Below are 20335 nucleotides of genomic sequence, written 5' to 3' on the forward strand. Positions count from 1 at the left end.
CACTCATTACTGGGTGTGTGCAACTTTCAGGAGCAAATCTTATGGGGCAGAATCTGTGGCACAGTCTTGGGATCTGTGCTCAGTCTGGTCACATTTTCACTTTAAAATCATGTGCAGTACCTGAACTGTCTGCTCCAGAGGAAACCCAAAGATCTGTGTGTAAACCAGGGTCTTGGAATGAGAAATGTCATTGGTGGGGTCAATATGGCCCTGGAGGGATCAGTACAGTCCTGGCTCTCATAAACTTGTGCTGTTCCCACAGGGAGGGATGACATGTTGGACATCGAGATTGATGCGTACATTCACTGCGTTAGCGCCTTTGTGAAACTGGCCCAGAGTGAGTACCAGCTCCTGACAGAAATCATCCCAGAGCACCACCAGAAGAAGACCTTCGACTCCCTCATTCAGGTCCCTTAAGCTCAATATCTTGGTTTGATTTGTATTGTTGGGTTTGCAAAACCGTTCCCTGCCTACTTCCCCCCATTCATCTAGTGCTTCCTGAGTGGAAGACACATCCCCCTATTTCTGGTGGTTGTCTTGTAGGAGTCTCTGGATAACCTGATGATAGAGGGGGATAACATTGTCTCGGCAGCGCGGAAGGCCATCATTCGGCATGACTATTCAGCTGTGCTCACCATCTTCCCCATCCTCAGACACCTGAAGCAGACAAAGCCAGAGTTCGATCAAGTCTTGCAGGTAAGCGGTGACAGGAGAAGGTAAATAAAAATAAATAAAAGGTTCTGCAACTTTGTCTGTAGTGTTTCTTAAGTGACTTTTACAATAGCCAAAAATATTAAAAATCCTAGAACAGAACCCAACTAGCCATGTGGTTGTGCCACTCGCTAACATGCAGTAGACCCAGCTTGGAGTCCCAGTGTCTCGTTCCCTGAGCCAGCAAAGACTGGGAATGATGCAGAGGCAGTTTCCCCTCTCCCTGTTGAAAGGAGAATTGTGCATCACTTAGTAACAGTTCTTGCCAGTTAAAGTAGTAATTTGGAGCTCAGATTCTAGGTGACGGGCTATGTCTAGGTTCTTGGACCACACCTGAGGTCATTAATCTTCAGTACCATTGAATCTAGTTAAGAATGTGCTCTTAAGGAAGTCTTCTCATGTCATCTGAAAGGCTAGTTGTTCTGAGGAGGGGCCTAGCAGACGATGGTGTTAAATAGAGGTTCTTTTAGGTCAGAGGTTGGTGGATTAAGCTCACTTGTAACTGCTATAAATGGGTTTAAAAACTCCACTGTGCCACTTGGCTGCAAAAAGGCTCTCCAGGCGCCAATCACTATGTCCAGCTTTGGTGAGGCTCCTTATCATTGCATTGGGTTCAGCTGTTTGATTGCCCCCTCTCTCCTGCTGGTCAGTTTGAGCAAAGAGTCACTCTTTTTTTTTTTTCTTCAAAGGACCCCACCCCCCCAACCCCCTCAGTTCCTGCATAGTTGGAGATTGGTGGCCACAATGTGCAGCCTCATGGCTGCAAATATTTCAAGAGGGGAAATAAATAACTTATAAAATGGGGATTCAGCTCTAGGGTCATTTGGGACTTTCCCCTCTGCTAACAGCTGAACCAATCAGTGGCATTTCTGATGACAATCTACGGTTTACTAGACTGTAAATATTCTCCCAGCGAAGTCCCACCGCTAAGGGAATTGGGACTGAGAGATGCCCTGAGGAATGATGGGAAGGTCAGATGGTGGGTGAAAGGGGAGGTAGTGACAGCCATCTTCACTGAGACCTCTTACGCCATGCACTGGGTCATTCCAGGGCACTGCAGCCAGCACAAAGAACAAGCTTCCAGGGCTGATCACCTCCATGGAAACCACAGGTGCAAAAGCGCTGGAGGACTTTGCAGACAACATTAAGGTAACTTCCGCTCCACTGGTCTCTTCTTCAGTAACCTAAGAGAGTCACCAGGCTGAACTGTGGAAATATTATGTTAATGAACAATGACTGAGTTCAGCTTCCTGTTTCTTCTGCGAGATGGCAACCTTACCAACATCTACAGTAATGCAGGAGCTGCATATCTTCATTGCCTTTAGGTATCATTTGCAAAAGAAATGCAGAGTGCTGACTTGTTAGAGCAAGGAGGAATAGACTTTTCTATCCCTTGTTTTAAAATGTATTTATAATTAAGGCTGCATGTAATGCAGTTCTCTGTTTAATGTCCCTAATGCACAGTACTGCAAATCATATAACAGGGAGAGCCAAGACTGCGCATACATTTTGAAAATGATCTGAGTTTTTTAACTTAAAGAAGGAAATGTGTGAGTTAAATTTACGTGCCTCAGATTTTGAAACTGTCTCCAGCTAAAGGGAGAGTTCTCGCTAAATCAATCCGTTAACATTGGTGAACCGAACTTATGATGACCATAAGATAGTCTTTAATGAATCCATATGTTTCGGTCCAAGCAGGTTGTGCTTTTAAGCCGTCTTTTTCTGCCTTTGCTATGGACTGCTTTGAAGTTGTAGCCTTTGGTCACCAGTAGATGGGGTTGTGAGCATTAGGGTGAGGACAGTATTGAGGAAGCTTGGAAAAACAACCTTGTCAATAAACTTGCCTGAAAAGCAATGTTTGTTTTTTTCACTTTCATTAACCATTTTATCTGTATCTTTCTCTCTTCCCTTGTAAGAATGATCCGGACAAGGAGTATAACATGCCGAAAGACGGGACAGTTCATGAACTCACCAGCAATGTATGTGGCAATGATTTGAAACATCCCTTTGTAAAATCCACTCCTCTCTTCCTGCTAACATCAGTCCCCCAGAGACCAGTATCTCTGTTTCAACAGGAGCAGCAGGGGAATTGCAAGTGTTTAAAATAGGATGCCTTTGATATCAGTAGAGGAATTACTTGGCTTCCATTAAGAGATTAAGTTTCATGGTTTCCAGATTCCTGCATTGGTTTCTTCCCCAGGGCATTAGGATAGTGTATGGGATGTGAGGGCCTGGGGGCTGCAGTTAAAGGTTTCTATGTGTCCCATCAAACCTGGGGGATCTGAACATAAGATGCAGTACTTGGACACTGCACAGATGTAACACATACTTAGCCAACAGCCTGGAAAATGCCTCTTTTTATTGCTAAGCAGGGTGGTAACTGTCAGTCTGTGGATGGGAGACTTCCAGGAAAAACAGAACTGCAGGATATAATGTTGGTGATTCAGTAGGTAGTGTTCTTCCCTGGCGGCCTTTACAGAACCAGCGTGGGGTTAGAGGGCTCTGTGCTGCTGCTAGAGATGCCGTGAAACAAACTCCCTGACCTCTTTTACATGTTAATTATCAAATGGTAATTCTTGGAAAGGGAGGTCAACTTCAGTGGCTTGGCCAAACTCCAGCTGTAGCTACATCCTTGTGCCAAAATTCCCCCTTCACTTACTATTAAATACGCTCTTCCTCTTCACTTCCAGTCCTAAACTGTGGTGTAGCTGTGTACTGTTAAACAGGTGCTGTCTTCCACCCTGGAGATGACTGCATTTCAGGTGATCTTTGTACAGTTGGTACTGGTGTAGGTTTATAAAGTGCTTTGAGATCCGATAAATGCCACTTTAAATGACTGTACTGTTGTTTCTTGCAGGTTTGTGGCTGACGTTATGTGGGCGAGGGCATCTTTGTTGTGTTTAATAATGGAGGATAAGAAACCCAATGTGAATTACATTTGACTTTTCCTCTCTATTCCCCTCTCCCTTGAAGGCCATTCTCTTCCTGCAGCAGTTGCTGGATTTCCAGGAGACGGCAGGCGCCATGCTGGCATCCCAAGGTACATGCATGGGACTCCCTGGCCGCAGGGGTGACTTTCCCACAATGTCTGAGCCATTTTCCTTAAGGTTAAACCTCCTTAACAAGAACTCTCATTAGCATGCCAGCTTCCCCTCTGCCATATTGTGTGATCTGTCATGACAAAAAGATGGCTGCCTGGAGATCTCAAGGGGATCTGCAGTTGATTCCCTTTTTGCCTTCCAGATGTGCTGCCGTCATGCACAGCTGGATAACCTTTACTCTCTAGCTATGAAGTGAGATAGAGTAAGATGGCTAACAAATGGCCTGTCCTATAAAGATTAGGCAAGGCAGATCAGTTTAGATCTAATCTCTAGAGTGAATAATAGAACATTAGTTGTTCCAGCTGAGTTCCTGGTAATGAGGTTTGACTATGAGGAATCGCATTTTACCTGCCATGTTCACATTATGCCCCCTCATGCAGTCATCTCTCATTAACAGCAGTCAGAATATTCACATCAGTGGCTAACCCATCTCCGCATCTATCTCCTCAGCATACCACCATGTCCTCCTCCACTCTAACACCTGCTGTCTTTCCCTGCTAAACTATCTGCATGGCAAAAGACATCTGTGGAGTTAACTCTTTCATTGACCAAAGAGATGGTGCAAATTCAATTTTCTTGTATGTTTCCTAAAAGGTGAGGTTCATGTTATTTACTAAAGGAAGGGAAAGTGCAGCTGTATCACAGGGAAGACAATTGTAGTAGGAGAAATACAGAAAGCTTACAATGGCCTTTAGTGTGGTTCATATACTGAAATGCCTGGGAAACCATCAGACTGAAGCTCATTCAATTTTTAAATATAATTAATTGTCCCATCAGGTGTAGAAAGATGGTGGTGGAAGTCAGCAGGAAAAAAATGCTGCTTCAGTGAGTTTATTCAGTAAAATGACAGGTCAGAATAATTACAGACCTTTGCAGTCTTCCAGATCTGATAACTCAGCTTTGCATCTGGTGCCTCAGAATTGCCTGTGAGCTAAATCGTGACCAAAGTATTATAGCCCATCCTCTCTCCTCCAAGATCCCAGTGTCAGAAGCACTCCCCTCCCTTTGCCCATAGTGTTCTCATGCAGCACCAGCAATACGAGGGAATTCTATCATTGAATCAAAGAAATTAGCCCTGCTGCCTTAGGTAGGCTAGCCCAGCACAGGGTACCTAACCCTGCCGGTGCAGAGTTGTTCAGAGTGACCACCCTCTTAATTCTCTCTGAAGTGATTGGCTGGCGTTTGCTCTGGTGAAATGTTTCACTCAAACACAAACGTTTTCACCCGAGAACGAATAAGTGTGGTGAACACCAACACCAGCTCTGCCTGCAGTGAACAATATCCAGGCAGACTCTGTCTCCTCCAGAGGTGCCACTTATATCCTAGAAAGAGTATGTAGTTTGCAGTAAGGGAGGGGGCCAGAGCCACTCAGGTCTATTCAGCAGTACCCAGTTTGCTTGGGGGACCAATCCCCCTGAAATAAGTGACTTTAATTGGAGTTTGGTCAGGCCCATGGTTATAGTTTTTATCCTCTGAGTGACGACAGTGTTACATTACATCTTGCCTTGCGCTAGTGCAAAATCTACGTTTCCTCCTTAATCTCCAGCCCCATTTCTGTGGTTTTGAAGGAGTGACTCCTGCCTGCTCTACCTTTAGCTCTGTGGCTGCTCTGTGTTAATATCTGCTTTGTTCTTCTTGAAGGGATGGTGGTCTCTAACCTGTCTTTTTGCACTTTGCATTTCTTTCTCTCTCCTCCCTCCCCTTTTCTCTCTGCTCTGCCTTAAACTTTGTAGTTCTTGGGGACACATACAATATTCCTTTAGATCCCAGAGGTAAGCAGAGTGTGTACGTCACCCACTCGACCTGTGTTATCACCTTTGACTATTTCTATCGATAGCTAATGATTAAAAAGCAGTTGTCTTTTAAAAAATAAATAACCCAGATGCTCCCTGACTCCGTGGGAGAGGGGAGTCAGTGTTGTATTACAGTGAACATGTGGATGTAGCTGCTAATTTGCAGGGAGGATGCCATGTTAGTTAAAATGGGATAAAGTCTGTATCATTGCACTGAATTCTCTCTCTCATGCTGATGGGGACAGGCTTCTCCAGGGGGAGTTAGCCCAGTTGGTCTGTCATACTGTCCTGTGCGGACCCAGCTCTTTTTTTGACAACTGTCCAGACTCCTCACGGCAGCAAAGACCCTCTTTGCTTCACTGGTGGCGCCAACAGACCAAGCTCCAAAAGCAGTTTGGGATTTTGTAACAAACTCAAAAGGCTCCCAACCTTTCAAGCAAACTTGGTCTGGCTTACAGCCATGCATAATTCTATGGGCCAAGTTTTCCGACAGTGGCCTCTGTTGGATTCTGCTCACGCACTATGTTTCCTGACCGTGTGGCCCACAGAAGAATATTTGTGTGTATGCTTTTAAAACATTTGCATGGGCAGGCAATAGAATTTACACAAGCCAAACCCATCACCTGTGTGGGTGGGGTATGGTACTTGAACAGCCTTTGTGCAGAGCCCGGGCAAGCTGTTATCAGCGAGGGGGGTGTTAGCTGAAACTTTCCAGAGTGGGGCTGCTTGTTTGGATTAATGTTGCAGGTACGGTACAATAAGTGCTTGCTATTAACAAAAATAACTTCTCTGTTCCTTGGTTGAGAACATCTAGTGCTAAAAAAAGAGCTTTTATTACCTTCAGTTGCTCAATTTCTGATTAATAGGGTGTCTTCTATATCTAAATTCCTATTCTCTTAATCTTAAAAGGATAGTAAAGAAGGAATAAGTCTGTCCTGTACCATGGCTTTCTAGCAGTTGGTGCAAATACTGGGGTCAAACTGAGTGCAGTCTGTCCCTTCTTGTTCTGAATAATCTGATGCGTATCTGGGTTGAGGAGGGAGAGTAATTTTCATTGACAACTTGAGTCTGGCATTGTAATTCCATAGCAACAATAAAATGGCTTGTTTCAGTAGAGGCAGACTAACCAAACCAGGCACCGTGGGTGGCATGTTAACTGGGTTAAGGTTCTTTTCCTTACAGAGACCAGCAGTTCAGCTAGCAGCTACAGTTCTGAATTTAGCAGACGACTGCTCAGCACCTACATCTGTGAGTACCATGCACAGCTCTCCTTCAATTCCTTTCTCCACGCCCCTGCTGGTGCTCCGCGAGGCATGTTCTCCGGTGCAGTGTTTGGACTCTTCCGATGGGTGGTGCAGCTAGGGCTGTTAAAGTTATTTGACTGGTAATTCTGGCCTGGGACCAAAGAGCCAGACTATTACTGAATTCACCATGCAGCAGCCACTCCGATGGGGCATGTCAGCATTAAACTTGGTTGATGTCAGAAGAGAGCTCCTGGGCCAAATTTAGCCCTGGCATGAGCAGATGGAACACTCATTAACTTCAATGGGAGCACTGGCTGCTGATGTGAGGGCCAAATTTGGTCCTCTGCTGCTAATGGAATCCGTGATGGCACACAATACGTGGAGATGCCACTGTAGGAAATGGTGCAGCAGGGGTACGACTCTTGTGGAGCTCTCAGCTGCTCCTTGATGGAAATGGTTGCATGAATAGTAGGAATTGTGTGCTGGAACATCAGACAAGATAGATATGCAAAATGCACCAAATTGCATGCCTAATGTGTGTGCACGGTTATGATTATGTGCACAAATTGTTAAGCAGATTTGCATGTAGTAGATGTATGCTCAGTTGTGCACCTAAAGCATTTGCAAATTGAGCCCTGTATGTTATCTTCTGTACTAACGAGGCATTTGTGGGCCATCATCTTCCGCCGTCTTGATTAAAAACCCTTTGTCCTCTATTAATGTGTTTTTTCTCATTAAGGCAAAGTCTTGGGCAACTTGCAACTAAACCTTCTCAGTAAATCCAAGGTTTATGAGGACCCAGCTTTGAGTGCCATCTTCCTGCACAACAACTACAATTACATCCTTAAATCCCTTGAAAAGTAAGTGCATCTCTGGCCAAATCCCTGTGCATTCCAGACAGACCGAATTTCACTGCTGTGGGGGCTTTAGGTTGTGAGTGTGATTTTTTTCCCCTCCCCCCCCCAACTTCTTTTTTTTAACTCCAATATGTTGAATCCCTTTCCTCACTGGTTTGTCTTCTCTGGTATTTTTCCCCCTTTGAAACTGCCCTTTGAAGTCTTTCTTACATTGCAGAAAAGAGAGGAAAAGAAGAGCAGCAGACAGGCCTTTGAGTGCCTCAGATTCTTTCATCTTCTCTGCAGTTAAGAATCCAGCACTGGAAAGCATCCAGCTTGGAGCAGTTTCTGTGTCCTGGCTTGTGTGTTCTGACTGCTGTCACTCCAAAATGGGGGATTGTTAATTTAAAAAGGGCCAAGGGGCCTTGCTAATGAAGGTTTGAAACCCCACCACCCAATTAGCAACAGCGGGTTGGCAGGAGATGAGCTGGTTTGTGGGTGTTTGATAAGCTCTTCTCTCCTTCTACCAGGTCTGAGCTAATCCAGTTGGTGGCCGTGACTCAGAAAACAGTAGAGAGGTCTTACAGGGAGCTCATTGAGCAACAGATCCAGACCTACCAGCGCAGGTAAGGAGGCACCATCTTTTCTTAGCCCTCATTATGGCTTGAGAGACCGTCTACTTTCTGCATAGACCTTAATGTCCAGTCCTAACTGCGTGGTGGGAGAGAACCGTATAAAAGGGAACCGCAAACATGATTTGAAAGTTTAACATAGTATGGGACGTGTTCATCATGGAATGACATCTGGATATGTCATGTGGAAACTGCCACTTTCTAGCCCTAAGGAGAGTATGTACTAGCTTTCTGTGAGATTCCTTGCTGGATAACTCACTGTCTACAGATGATAAGGGATAGCTAATAAGACAGAAAATATCATAATGCCTCTATATAAATCCATGGTATGTTCACATTTTGAATACTGCATGCAGATCTGGTCACCTCATCTCAAAAAATATCTTAAAATTGGAAAGGTAAAGAGAAGGGCAACAAAAATTATTCGGAGTGTGGAACAGCTCCACGTGAGGAGAGATTAAAGAGACTGGGACTTTGCAGCTTGGAAAAGAGATGACTAAAATGGCATATGATACAGGTCTATAAAATCTTAACAGATGTGGAGAAAGTGAATAAGGAAGTGTTGCTTACTCATTCTCATAACCCAAGTACCAGGGGTCGCTCAATGAAATGAATAGACAGCAAGTTTAAAACAAACAAAAAAGGAAGCACTTCTTCACATGCTGCACAGTCAACTTGCGGAACTCATTGCTCGGGGATGTTATGAAGGCCAAAACTATAACAGGGCTCAAAAAAGAACTAGATACGTTCATGGAGGATAGATGCATCAATGGCTATTAGCCACGTTGAGCAGGGATGCAACCCCATGCTCTGGGTGTCCCTAGCCTCTGTTTGCCAGAAGCTGGGGGTAGATCACTCAGTGATTGCCTGTTCATTCCCTCTGAGGCACCTGGCGCATTGGCCACTGTCAGAACACAGGATACTGGGCTAGATGGACCATTGGTTTGACCCAGAATGTCTGTTTGTATGTTCTTATGTCTATAATGCATCCCCTCTTATGTCAATTGCAGCTGGTTAAAAGTAACAGAATACATCTCGGAGAGAAACTTGCCTGTTTTTCAATCAGGAGTCAAGGTGAGGTGATAGATAAATTTCATATAACGGAAATCAGACAAAGCTTTATCTGCTACACATAGATATATACTTTTTAAATCCAGGGAGAACTTCTCCGGAAAGCAGTAATACTACAGGAAGGCAGAGTTACATTGTGGAGAGTACACTGGGAATCAGGCTTGGGGTCATTTTCTCCTGTCACAGATTTACTGTGTGACCGTAGTCAAATCCCTTCACTGCTCAGTGCCTCAGTGTCTCTCTCTTAAACTGGGGCAGATGATACTACTTCACCTTGTACAACTCCTGAGAGCCTAGCACAAAAGCTGCTCTACATGCACAGTAATACCTGTCCTGGCCCCAAATTTCCCTAGTTAAATAATCTTTAGATGAGTGACATTCATTGAAAGTGGGATTCTCTCCTCCCCACCATGTTCCCGTTCCTGAGTCCTAGCTAAAGCATGTAAGACAAACTTCCACAAGAGAGTTGGTGTGGGGAGAGGGAGCCAGTGAACAATAATAAAGATGGCACCACGTGAGTGGTGGGATTGTAAGAGCCTTTCAGAATAAATCCTTTGGTTTTTTTCTCCTGAAGCCTGGTCAGTCCAGGTGGAGAGCTCATGTCTGTTAATGGAGTGGGATCCTGCATATAATGTGCTTCCTGGAAATGCTTGGGGCTCAGCGCTGATCTGAACATTCCCATAAGAGAAACAGGAATTTAGAGAGTGAGCAGCAGTGACATTTATACTGGGAGGGGGAAATAACATCTCTTCTTCTCTCCTCGCAGCTCAAGGATAAGGAGAGGCAGATGATAAAGGAGCGTTTTAAGGTAAGAAGCCTTTGGTGGGCAGGAGAACTTTCCCTGGCTCAATGTTAACCCTGAGCTGTGCTTCCCTGGCCCAGTGCGCCATGTGAAACTTGGACACAAATGTGTCTCTAACCGTTTTCTCCTGTTTTAATGGAAAGGGTTTCAATGATGGCCTGGAGGAGCTGTGTAAAATCCAGAAGGCCTGGGCCATCCCTGACATGGAGCAGAGGGACAAAATCCGCAAGGCCCAAAAAAACATTGTGAAAGACACCTACAGTGCCTTCTTACGCAGGTGACAACTCTTCTACAGGAGCAGTGTCCTCTGTCCTGGTTCTTCTGGGGATATGCTGAGTTCTCTTGGGCCGAGAGCAGACCAAAACTGAGGCAGTTTGCTGCAGTCTGGCTTTCCAAAGCCATCCTCAGCTCTGTATAATATGCCCTTGAGATTCTGAAAGCTGAGGTAGGCTGATATGATTCTTCTCAGTTAGTTAGATCGTGGCATTCATGAATGGCTTCTAAATGCAAGACAACGGGTGGCCACGTCCTAGCTATGCAAAGCTAGGCTCCATTGAGAAATCTCTTGATATCAATGGAAACCCAGGAATACCCATTTGAACCAACCCTGCTAGAATGGTATTCTGGCCGTGAAGAGTTCTACCCAAGTGTCTCTCCCGCTCTCAAACAGAAGATGTGGGAGCTGGAATGTTGTTTCACTGGGAGGGGGGCAGAAGCAGAGCAGCATCTGATGGTAGTGAAAAGGGAAGTCCCAGGCACCGTGGCTTTGTGCAGTATCTGCTGTGTCACACCAGGGTTGTTTTGTTTGCCCTCGGCAGGTATGGCAATGTGTCCTTCACCAAGAACCTAGAGAAGTACATCAAATATCGAGACGACCAGGTGGGCGAGATGATTGAGAAGCTGTTTGACACATCAGCATGAACCACTGACTATCTGGTATGCTCCCGTCTGCAAGTCAGCGCTTTCCCGGTCCCCTCCAGGCTTCCTTCCCTGCCCCATTCTGGTGGGCTGGTGTTATACTTGTATTTATCGGATTTATAAACATGTGAAAACACTCTATCCTGTCTGCCTTTGCCTTTTTAAAGTGCATCACAGAGGAAGTTTTTAGATGACAGATGAAATACTACAGAGTGGTTTCTGTTATGCTCATGTGTCTCCAGATGGAGACATCCTTAGTGGAGAGGCACGATGTGTGAGCTCTGTAAATACTTATCTCCTCAGGCTGAAATCCTTGGTCCTGGTGGAGAGTACATGCTGCATATATAGGTTTGTCTGCCTCCGTAATGCAACTTTGATGTGCTAAGAGAAGTGTTCATAGTATCTCGGTTCCCCCTGAGGGATTCTTTTAGATGTCTAAGGATTTTCCCATCACTGCACTAAAGTCCATAAGGTGCAGACGACATAGATTAGTCACTGACGATTGGAGAGTGTTCCTTTTAGAGCCGGGCAGTGTTTCTCTTTCATTGGTAAGCCAGTCACTGCTATGTGAGTAGTGAGCCTTGTGCTATAGGATAAGGACTATAGAGAGTTTGGAGATTATAATGGCATTTGTTTTATAGTGGAAAAAATTGCAAACTTCTGCTGTATATGTTGAGTCTCTTTCTAGAAGTCTGTGACATAGCTCTGTGAAATGGAAAGATTCAGATCAGGGGGAAAAAGGCTTAGTGGGCTTTAATCTGCATGTGTACATTAATTTACAGTGGTATTGCCAAAAGGTACTGGATTGAAATCCTCCGTTTACCAAACGGTTACAAGTAGGGACATGTGCTGATCCCCACAAACCCTCTCCTCAGCCCACCTGGACCTGGAGTATTTTACCTACTAGAAAGTCTCTTTGCCCATTTTGCCCTGGTTACTGCCGAGATTGTCAGCTTTGTTTGTAGTGTGATTTAAAGATCAGGCAACTGGACCATGACAGCAACCAGGCTCTCCGTTCATAGGTCACCCAGTAGCCATCAGCTTGCAACAAATTTCAGTTTTGACTGACCAGGTCTGGATTTGAATTGGGCTGCCCAGGTTCTGCCCATCACCAGTTCCTTGAGCCATCCAACCCTTATTTATTTTAGTTACTCTAATAAACGGAATTGCCTGTGTCATCTTTGATGACAAGATTAACACAACTTCCCCTTCAACTGTCCTCCCTTTAGCAAGGCCAGTTGTACCAACAGGAGGTTGTGCAGAAAGCTACAGTGCCCTGTTCATGCTCTGTAACCAGAGAGTTCCATGAGATGAAAAGACGCGCAGGTGCCTGCACCTGGCTTAGCTCGTTTCCTTTTTGGTTTCACGTATTGCTGAGAGCGAGGTCTTTACTGAATAAGCCATAGTGAGTGGGCAGGGGAGGAACCAGCCCAACTTACTGTGCACTGGTTGAGCTTCTGAGGACCCCGACTTTTGGACTTGCAGCCCCAACCCCCTGGTCCAGTGGAACCAGCACCGGCATTGTCCAGTTTTAAGAAATGCCTGATTGCATCTGATGTGAAAGGAGTGCAGCGGGGGCTGTTAGAGATGATCCCTGCCTTGTATTGTTTGTGGTGTGCTGGTGTGAGATTGCACTCCTGCTGCAGCCACACGGCAACAAGTAGTGTAGCCCTGGAGCCTATCCCAGAGAATCAGAGCAAAATAGAAATAAACCCTGGGCCTTCTCTTTGCAGTGAGCCGCAGTGTGTGTGTGTCAGCTTCTGAGAACTTAGGCTGGGCTTTTCAAAGGGGCCTAAGAAAATCAGGCCCCCAATTCCCATTGAAAGTCTATGGGAGTTGGGCACCAAACTCCATTTTATTCTCCTCAAGTTCCCTGCTCCCAGAATCACTGGAGTCCGTCACCTACTGTACAAGAGCTCGGGATGAGCAATCAGGCATGGCTTTGCCTTTCTCTTAGTGAATTTTTATTCTTAGCCTGTCTTTAGCATAGTAAAACTGTAGTGAAAAGTGTGGTGGGTGGGATGGGGAAGGAATGAACCCCTCCTGGGTTTCTGTGGAGTATGTTGTTCCCACATCACGTCTTTCCCCTTTCTTTCCATATCTCCTGGCCTGTTCTGATCCAGCATGTCTTGTTTCTGGAAAAGCTGGTTGCATCCCCTTCCCATAGTGAGAGGCTGAAATGCTAGACATGAAAATGGAGCCAGTGGGTATTTGATCTACCAGTGATGGGTTAGTCTGCCTCTGAATGATTCTCATGTGCCCTGCTGCAATTGCTGGACATCCTCCTCCTCCTCCTCCAACCAGGTCCTATAAAAGTATCCTGATGTGCATGTACAGTAACTTCTCGTTTAACGTTGTCGTTTGTTCCTGAAAAATGTGACTTTAAGCAAAACAATGTTAAGCGACTCCAATTTCCCTATTAGAATTAATGTAAATGTGGGTGGGGGGGGTTAGGTTCCAGGGAAATTTTTTTCACCAGAAAAAAGACTATATATATATATATACACACACACCCAGTATAAGTTTTTTAAACAATTTAATACTGTGCACAGCACTGATGATTGTGACGCTTGGTTGAGGTGGTGAAGGCAGAGGGTGGAGGCAGGTGGGATATTTCCCAGGGAATGCCTTGCTGCTAAATGATGAACTAGCACTCGGCTGAGCTCTCAAGGGTTAACACATTGTTAATGTAGCCTCACACTCTACAAGGCAGCACGAATGGAGGGAGGGGAGTGTGTGTGTGTGAGAGAGAGGGGTAATGCGCATCTCTCTATAAGTACATTGCCTTGTTAAGTAGATCAGCAAGTTGAGACAGCAGCTGCTCCCAGGAAGCTCCCTCCGTCCTGAGCCTTGTCGTGTCGTCCCCCCGCACCATGGAGATGGGGTGAACGAGGTGCAGGGGGGAGGGGGACACCTTGACATTAGTCCCCCTCTTCCTCCCCCCCCCCCCCCCGAGCAAACAGGAGGCTCCCGGGAGCAGCTCCAAGGCAGAGGGGAGGAGCAGCTCACCACAGTGGTGGGAGGGAGAGCTGAACTGCTGGCAATTGATAGCCTGCTGCCACACAGGGAACTTAGGGGAGCTGATGGGGGGAGGGTTGCCAGCCCACCCCTGGTTCCAAGCCCCCACCAGCTAGCTCCAATGGGCTGCTCTTTCTGCAAGCAGTGGACAAAGCAGGCGGCTGCCAAACGACATTATAAGGGAGCAACTCTAAACAAGCATGGTCTCTAATTGATCAGCAACATAACAACGTTAACCAGGCCGACATTAAGTGAGGAGTTACTGTAGTTGTACTTGAGTCTTAACTTTACCATCTTATATTGCACCTGCTGCCCTCCTCTCTAACTCCCCTGCTTACTGTGCTACAGGATGTCCTTGATTATTTGCCCATGATAACGTTTTACTTAGAGGGTTTCCATACAGTTGACAACATTTGCAGTACCCAGTGCTTAATAGTTTCATTATTCAACCAGACCCATGTTTACAAGAACTAATATATATCAATGCCTAATTAAGTAGCTCAGCAGCGGAAGTGTCGTTGTGCGAGTGCCCAGAACAATGCAAACAATGCATTGGTAATTGTTGAGGGTGGGGAGTGAAATTGGAACTAGGTATGAAATGGGGAGCGAGAACAATAAAGGGAACAAAGGAGGATTATAGAACACTGGGAGCGCTGTGTTTTAACCCCTTCTTTGCTGCCATCTGTATGCCAGCAGCACTCTTTTTTTTTGGTGTCCTGCAAAAGTGTTAGATGTACCCAGTACAACCATCGGCTCTGGAAAGGCAGGTTTCATAGATGGGTCCTGTACTGGGACATGCTCAATACTGGTAGTGGTGGTGTTACCCACAGACCCTAACCAGTAGTGGGGGCCCTCTGTGTTACTCAGTGTTCACAAAGTAAGAGAGAGTCCCTGTCCCAAAGAGGCTAGAGTCTAAATAGATAAGACAGAGTGGAAAAGTCAAGAAAGGCACAGAGAGGTGAAGTGTCTTGGCGAAGGTCACACAGCAAGTTGGTGTCAGAGCCAGGATTAGAACCCAGGTCTCATAACTCTCAGACCAATGCCCTCTGGTGTTAATGTCCATATGTGGTGCACACCTTCCAAACCACTGGAAAATGCTCTTTGAGGTTAGATGCTTTTAACCATTGCTTCCTGAATAGCGCTAACTAGTTCTGTTCGTGATACCATGGAAATTTCAGCAGAGTCAGAATTCTATCAGCACAATATTGCTGCAAAACATTTATTTAAAAGACTAGATTATAAATAACTGGCAAATTAGCTCTAGATGGAAATAATGGCTTTAAAATGCTCTGAAGCCCTGGTAAGAAGGATAGTGGAAAGGAATTATACTACTGCATACATAGTGCATTTCATCTGGAAATCAGTGCTTTACAAAGGAGGGTGAATATAATCCCATTCCATATGTGGAGAAACTAAGGCCTAGAAAAGTGAAATCATTTACCCAGGGTCACTATACAGGCCAGAGGCAAAGCTGGGACTAAGACACAGGTTTACCTAATTCCCAGCCCAGAACACAATCTACTGAACCGTGATTGTATTGGCACAAAGGAAATGATGGCTGATAGCCTACAAATCTTCTAGAAAAGACCCACATCCCCTCTCACTCCTGTGCGCTCGTGTGTTTAGCTTTGAGGAGCATGAATCATCTAAAACCACGAATTGAGAACATTTGAATGAGCATCACATGTGCTTCCACCTGCTGCTCTGAAAGAAACTAAATATAAAATGCTACCAGGAACTGATCAGAGCTGGTAACCTTGTGTGGGTGCCAGGGGGACTTTGACCTGGGTTGCAGCAGTTTGTTGTATAATTCAGTAACATCCTCCTCCTTGTCCACGTTTGCCTCGGAATTGGGAAACTGCTCCAGGTGGCTGACCTGACTCGCACTTCCAAAGGAACCCATGGGGCAATACATAGGACATGGAGCATGATGATATGGGCTAAGTAAATGAAAAAGAAGAGCCTCTCTCCAGCAGCTGAAGCGTCCCTTCTGAGAGCTCTCCCCTTTTCCCTCCTGGTAGCTGCAGGTTGAAGAAGAGCAGTGATAATTTGTGCAGTGCTGGGTGTGATGCTTCACAAAGAGCACATCTGCCTCAAGGAGCACTTCAGTCGCACTAGGATGAGGGTCTGCCCCAAGGAGCACTTCAGTTACACTAGGATGAGGGTGGTGCAGGAAACAGTTCAAAAGCAAACAGCTAAAAACCACAATCCTGGAAGGTCACTACTGAAAGGCTCTGCCGAGGAAGAGGGCTTTAAGGAGGAACTGTCTCTAATTCTGGGGTGGTTTTGTTAGAGGGAAAAACCGCCTCTTGGGACTATGTTGAGAACTCTCAGCTCATTGCATGGGTGATCTGCACTGCAGATTAGAGTGGAGTTTTCTACATGAGAAAGGCTAATGCATTTATCACTCAACTCCCTGCCCACTTGCTGCAGAGATGGGATTGTTCACTACTCCGGGCTCCCCTACGTGCTGCTCCTACTTTTTAACCCTGGATCTTTCTTGTTTTGATGTTGTTGGCACTGATTTTTGACTGATTTGGACAGGGCTGAGAAAATTCTACCCCAAAATCTGCACCTCACCCAGGGACGGAGGTCCTCTGCCACCACTCTAGTCACCAGGACTGTCTCAACTGTGCTGATGATTAGTAACCCCAGCAGACCACTGAAGTAATAAACAGAGGGGTGGGGGGGAGAGAGACATCATCACAAATGTTAGCCGCTCTGTTGACCTCATGCTCAAGAATTCCAAGTCTTAAGAAGAAATCATTTTGTTTTAAGAAGGGGGCCTACTCTATTCTTGGGGGGACAACTCTGTTCCCTGTTCTCGAATCGTATTCAAGTGAGCAGAAGGGAGTATTTGGACCAAATCCTTTGTTGACCAAATTAAACCAAAGCCCCATGGCGCTCTGCAGCCAGGCTAAAGGCAACATGGAAATGACTGTTTTGCAAAGTTTTAGCTAAGTACATTGGAGGGACAGTTACCAGAGAAGGAATGGACTTCATCAAGGTTTCTGGCACTGACTCTTGTAAACAGAATAATTTGAGAAAACAGCTCTTGCAAACAGAATTATTAACCAGCTTTTTGCAAACTACCAGAAAATAGATGCATTCGGCTCTCACAATCTATTAATCAAAAAATGGAATTTGCAGTAGGTACAAGTGTGATTTTAAAATGATGATCTGTTACCAAAATAGGAAAGTATCTAATAGTAAATAAGAGTATAGTACTCTGTGTTTGGAGTGTTTTATATCCTGCTAAATGTAGAACTCTAAAACTCAACTACAGTTAGGTGCTTGTAACTCTTGCTCTGTGTACTGCAGAGAAATACAACAAGGCTTATGAAGTACATTCCACCCACCAGCCTTTCAGTATTAGGTGATGCTTGGCTGCTGCAGATCTTCTGTCTTGCAGGTATATATGGAGCCAGATAAGAGAGAGTCTATAAGGTTTATAGCATTGGCCAATATCGTATATAATATCACAGTGCTTTTATATAATGATGATTATTCATGTTAAGCTCTTCCAAATTGTTTTTTACTTATGGTAAGCTGGGAGATGTGTCTATTGGAATCTCACTGTTGGGTATAGAGACATTCCAGAGAAAAAGGACAAGACAAACAATTTTAGTGATGTTTCGTTAACATGCCCTTGTACCAAGCCATACCTGATGCAGGGTCACTCTAAAGCTTTGCTGACTTTTATCAAAACAAGATAATAATTGAGTTACTGCAAGGTTTGTGGGGCAAGCCTAGCAACAAGGTTCCAAAAACATGTAGAAGACGATGTATATACAAATAATATGTCAAGGTTAAAGTAATACAAAGAAATGGTGAAACCCTCATCTGTTATAAACAACCCTAAACTGAGACAGTTGAACTGGTGCACAGCTGTTTCCCGGACGAGCTGGTAATGTATTGGCCTTTCCTTTCTGACATCTCTCGTTGTTGAATTAAATCGAACCTGTAACACCCTAGAGTAAGTACAGTGCCTTCACTGGGCTTGCTCCAGGGATGAATTTGGCTTGATGTGCTCAACCTAGCAATGTGATGTGTCCTCTGTATTGGTGTGCGCCAGTCTGAGGAGTGGGCAAAGGGGGGAATTACTAGCTGCCATAATACATGGTTTCCCCGTTAGCTCTGGATCGGGCTGCGGTGTCTTTGCCTCCTGACTAGGTTGTCATGATTCACTTGGCCCTCCAGGGTTGCTGGACCAGAGCTTGAGTCCTGCTGTAAGTTGGTCATATGAGAGGTGGCAGAGAGCAAGCAGGGCTGTGGGAGAGAACCCACAGCCTTTGAAGACTGGTGCTGTACTCTGATTTCTCTTCAGCTAGTGGGGGGGGGGGGATTCAATCTCTTCACTTGTAGGCCCACATGTAACCTGTCAGCAGCTGCTGGCTGCCCATACTTACTAAGGAGAGGGTTGCAGGAGAAAGACCCTGGCAGGGAACTGACCAGAGAGGAGTGGAATACCAAGTACGCCAGCAGCAGGGTGACCGTATAAGAGAGCCTGTCTCGGATGGGGAGGAAGAACCCACAAATGTCAGCTAAGACGAGTGTAACACTGGGCACGATCAGAGACAGGATGAGGAGTATGGCTGTGTTTTGTATCTTCAGCTAGGAAAGAACCAAGAGGAATAAGGTGGGCATTTGTCAGGAGCCATGGGTAGATGGAGAAATGGGGTGGACCAGCCCACCTTCCAGTAGTACGAGCACTAACAGTGGGTGGACTTGTTTGAGTCCACTCCAACGTTAGGGAGTGGAGAGTTGAACCTGCCTTGAATGCTACTAGCCTTGTGCTCTGGGGAGAGGCGAGCAGAGAGGAGTGGGGGTAAAACCATGGTAAAAGATTTCTAATGGAGAAATAAATGCCCCAGCCCAATCCCCCACGCTTGGTTAGTTGAGTTGGTGGGGGTTAATTCTCAACCAGGTTTTCTACCCCGAGGGAAGTGTGAAGTGTGCGTTACCAATGGAAATTGCCCTGGACAAAAAGTAAAACCTGGGTTTAAGTTACAGGAAACCAAACGTTGCAAACTCACAAAACAGTCTGGGACATTCACAGAACTTGGAATACCATAAACTGTTACCAAACTGAGAGCTCAATAACCAGTAATTTGGCATTACTCTGTCCGCATCTTGCCATTCACTTGGTTCCCTTGGGTTTAGCTCCTTTGACCCGAACTAGCTTCTAAAGCTAACACTAAAGTCAGCCATGTTTGGAACTGATCACTTTCTGTCCACAGATATAGCTCAGATCCCTGTAGTACCTGAGAACCTCACATTAACAAATTCTTCCTGGGGCGTAGAGACGTTTTGCTCCCACTTCTCAGGTGGAGAACATGAGCACAGAGAGGTTGTCGCTTGTCCAAGTAACACATGGGAAGTCTGTGGTAGATCTGGAAATGGACCCCAGATCTCCTGAGTCCCACTCCAGTGCCATAACCACACAGCCAGTCTTCCTCTCTCTGGGGATAGAGCTGCAGGTGCTAGGAGATGAGGTAGGGAGTGGAGCAGCCAATAAAGGGATGTCGGGGAGGGACTGAGTGGAATGGCCAGTGCAGGGAGGTGGGGAGGAATCCAGCACCGAAACGGCCAGTGTGGGGAGGAGGGGTGTGTATCCAGGACCGAGTGATGGGGGGAGTCCAGGACTCTGTGACTGCAATGCCAGTAAAAACAGGAGCTAAAACACTGTAGAACTGCTCTCCTCAGACCTCCACTTCTACTCCTAATTTCTCAGAGCTGGAAGTTCAGTGCTTGAACTGGAAAAATAAATGTGCTGGTATCCCACTGCCCACACCAACGGCCAATCAGCCTGAAATCTGCACATCATTGCTGCTGCTGCTGCTGCTGTCTGTGTGCCAGGAAAGGATTCCTGAAGCCTGGGTCCTTTAACCAGCCTCCCCGTGCCCACTCAGCTGATTCTAGGGTGGGCTCCTGCAGGGGAGGTTTTCAGTTCACGCCTTCGTGGATGAACAGAACGGGGTTTTTCTATTCCTTGTTTCCCCTTGCTCTCACGACAGCTGGAACATAACTGAAGTGCCGGGGCTGTGTATCTGCTGATATGGCAGGCTCTGGAACTGACCCATTTGGGCTCAGTTCAAGTACCCAGAAGCCATTATTGTCTTGGCACTGTCTGTGAAATGAGTTGGTGATTCTAAGCAGCCACATCTTGGCAATCTTTGCAGAGAGCCCAAAGGCTTGCCAAAGCCATG

The 20335-nt window shown here is 45.8% G+C and overlaps 1 protein-coding gene across 5 annotated transcripts in view; it reads left to right on the forward strand.

Annotated features, from left to right (window-relative positions):
* Nucleotides 1–11249, forward strand: part of EXOC7 (exocyst complex component 7) — a 31676-nt gene extending 20427 nt beyond the window's left edge. For all 5 annotated transcript variants that reach the window (XM_039501333.1, XM_039501334.1, XM_039501335.1 and 2 more), the window contains 12 exons: nucleotides 263–408; nucleotides 544–696; nucleotides 1762–1860; nucleotides 2628–2690; nucleotides 3685–3751; nucleotides 6788–6853; nucleotides 7589–7709; nucleotides 8216–8311; nucleotides 9328–9391; nucleotides 10155–10196; nucleotides 10334–10467; nucleotides 11009–11249. In XM_039501333.1, the coding sequence (XP_039357267.1) occupies nucleotides 263–408; nucleotides 544–696; nucleotides 1762–1860; nucleotides 2628–2690; nucleotides 3685–3751; nucleotides 6788–6853; nucleotides 7589–7709; nucleotides 8216–8311; nucleotides 9328–9391; nucleotides 10155–10196; nucleotides 10334–10467; nucleotides 11009–11111 (1154 nt within the window). In that variant the 3' untranslated portion in view covers nucleotides 11112–11249. The remainder of the gene's footprint in view (nucleotides 1–262; nucleotides 409–543; nucleotides 697–1761; nucleotides 1861–2627; nucleotides 2691–3684; nucleotides 3752–6787; nucleotides 6854–7588; nucleotides 7710–8215; nucleotides 8312–9327; nucleotides 9392–10154; nucleotides 10197–10333; nucleotides 10468–11008) is intronic.
* Nucleotides 11250–20335: the final 9086 nt, after the last annotated feature.

This window comes from Mauremys reevesii, linkage group 15 (genome assembly GCF_016161935.1).
Source record: "Mauremys reevesii isolate NIE-2019 linkage group 15, ASM1616193v1, whole genome shotgun sequence".
NCBI classification, from domain to species: Eukaryota; Metazoa; Chordata; order Testudines; family Geoemydidae; genus Mauremys; species Mauremys reevesii.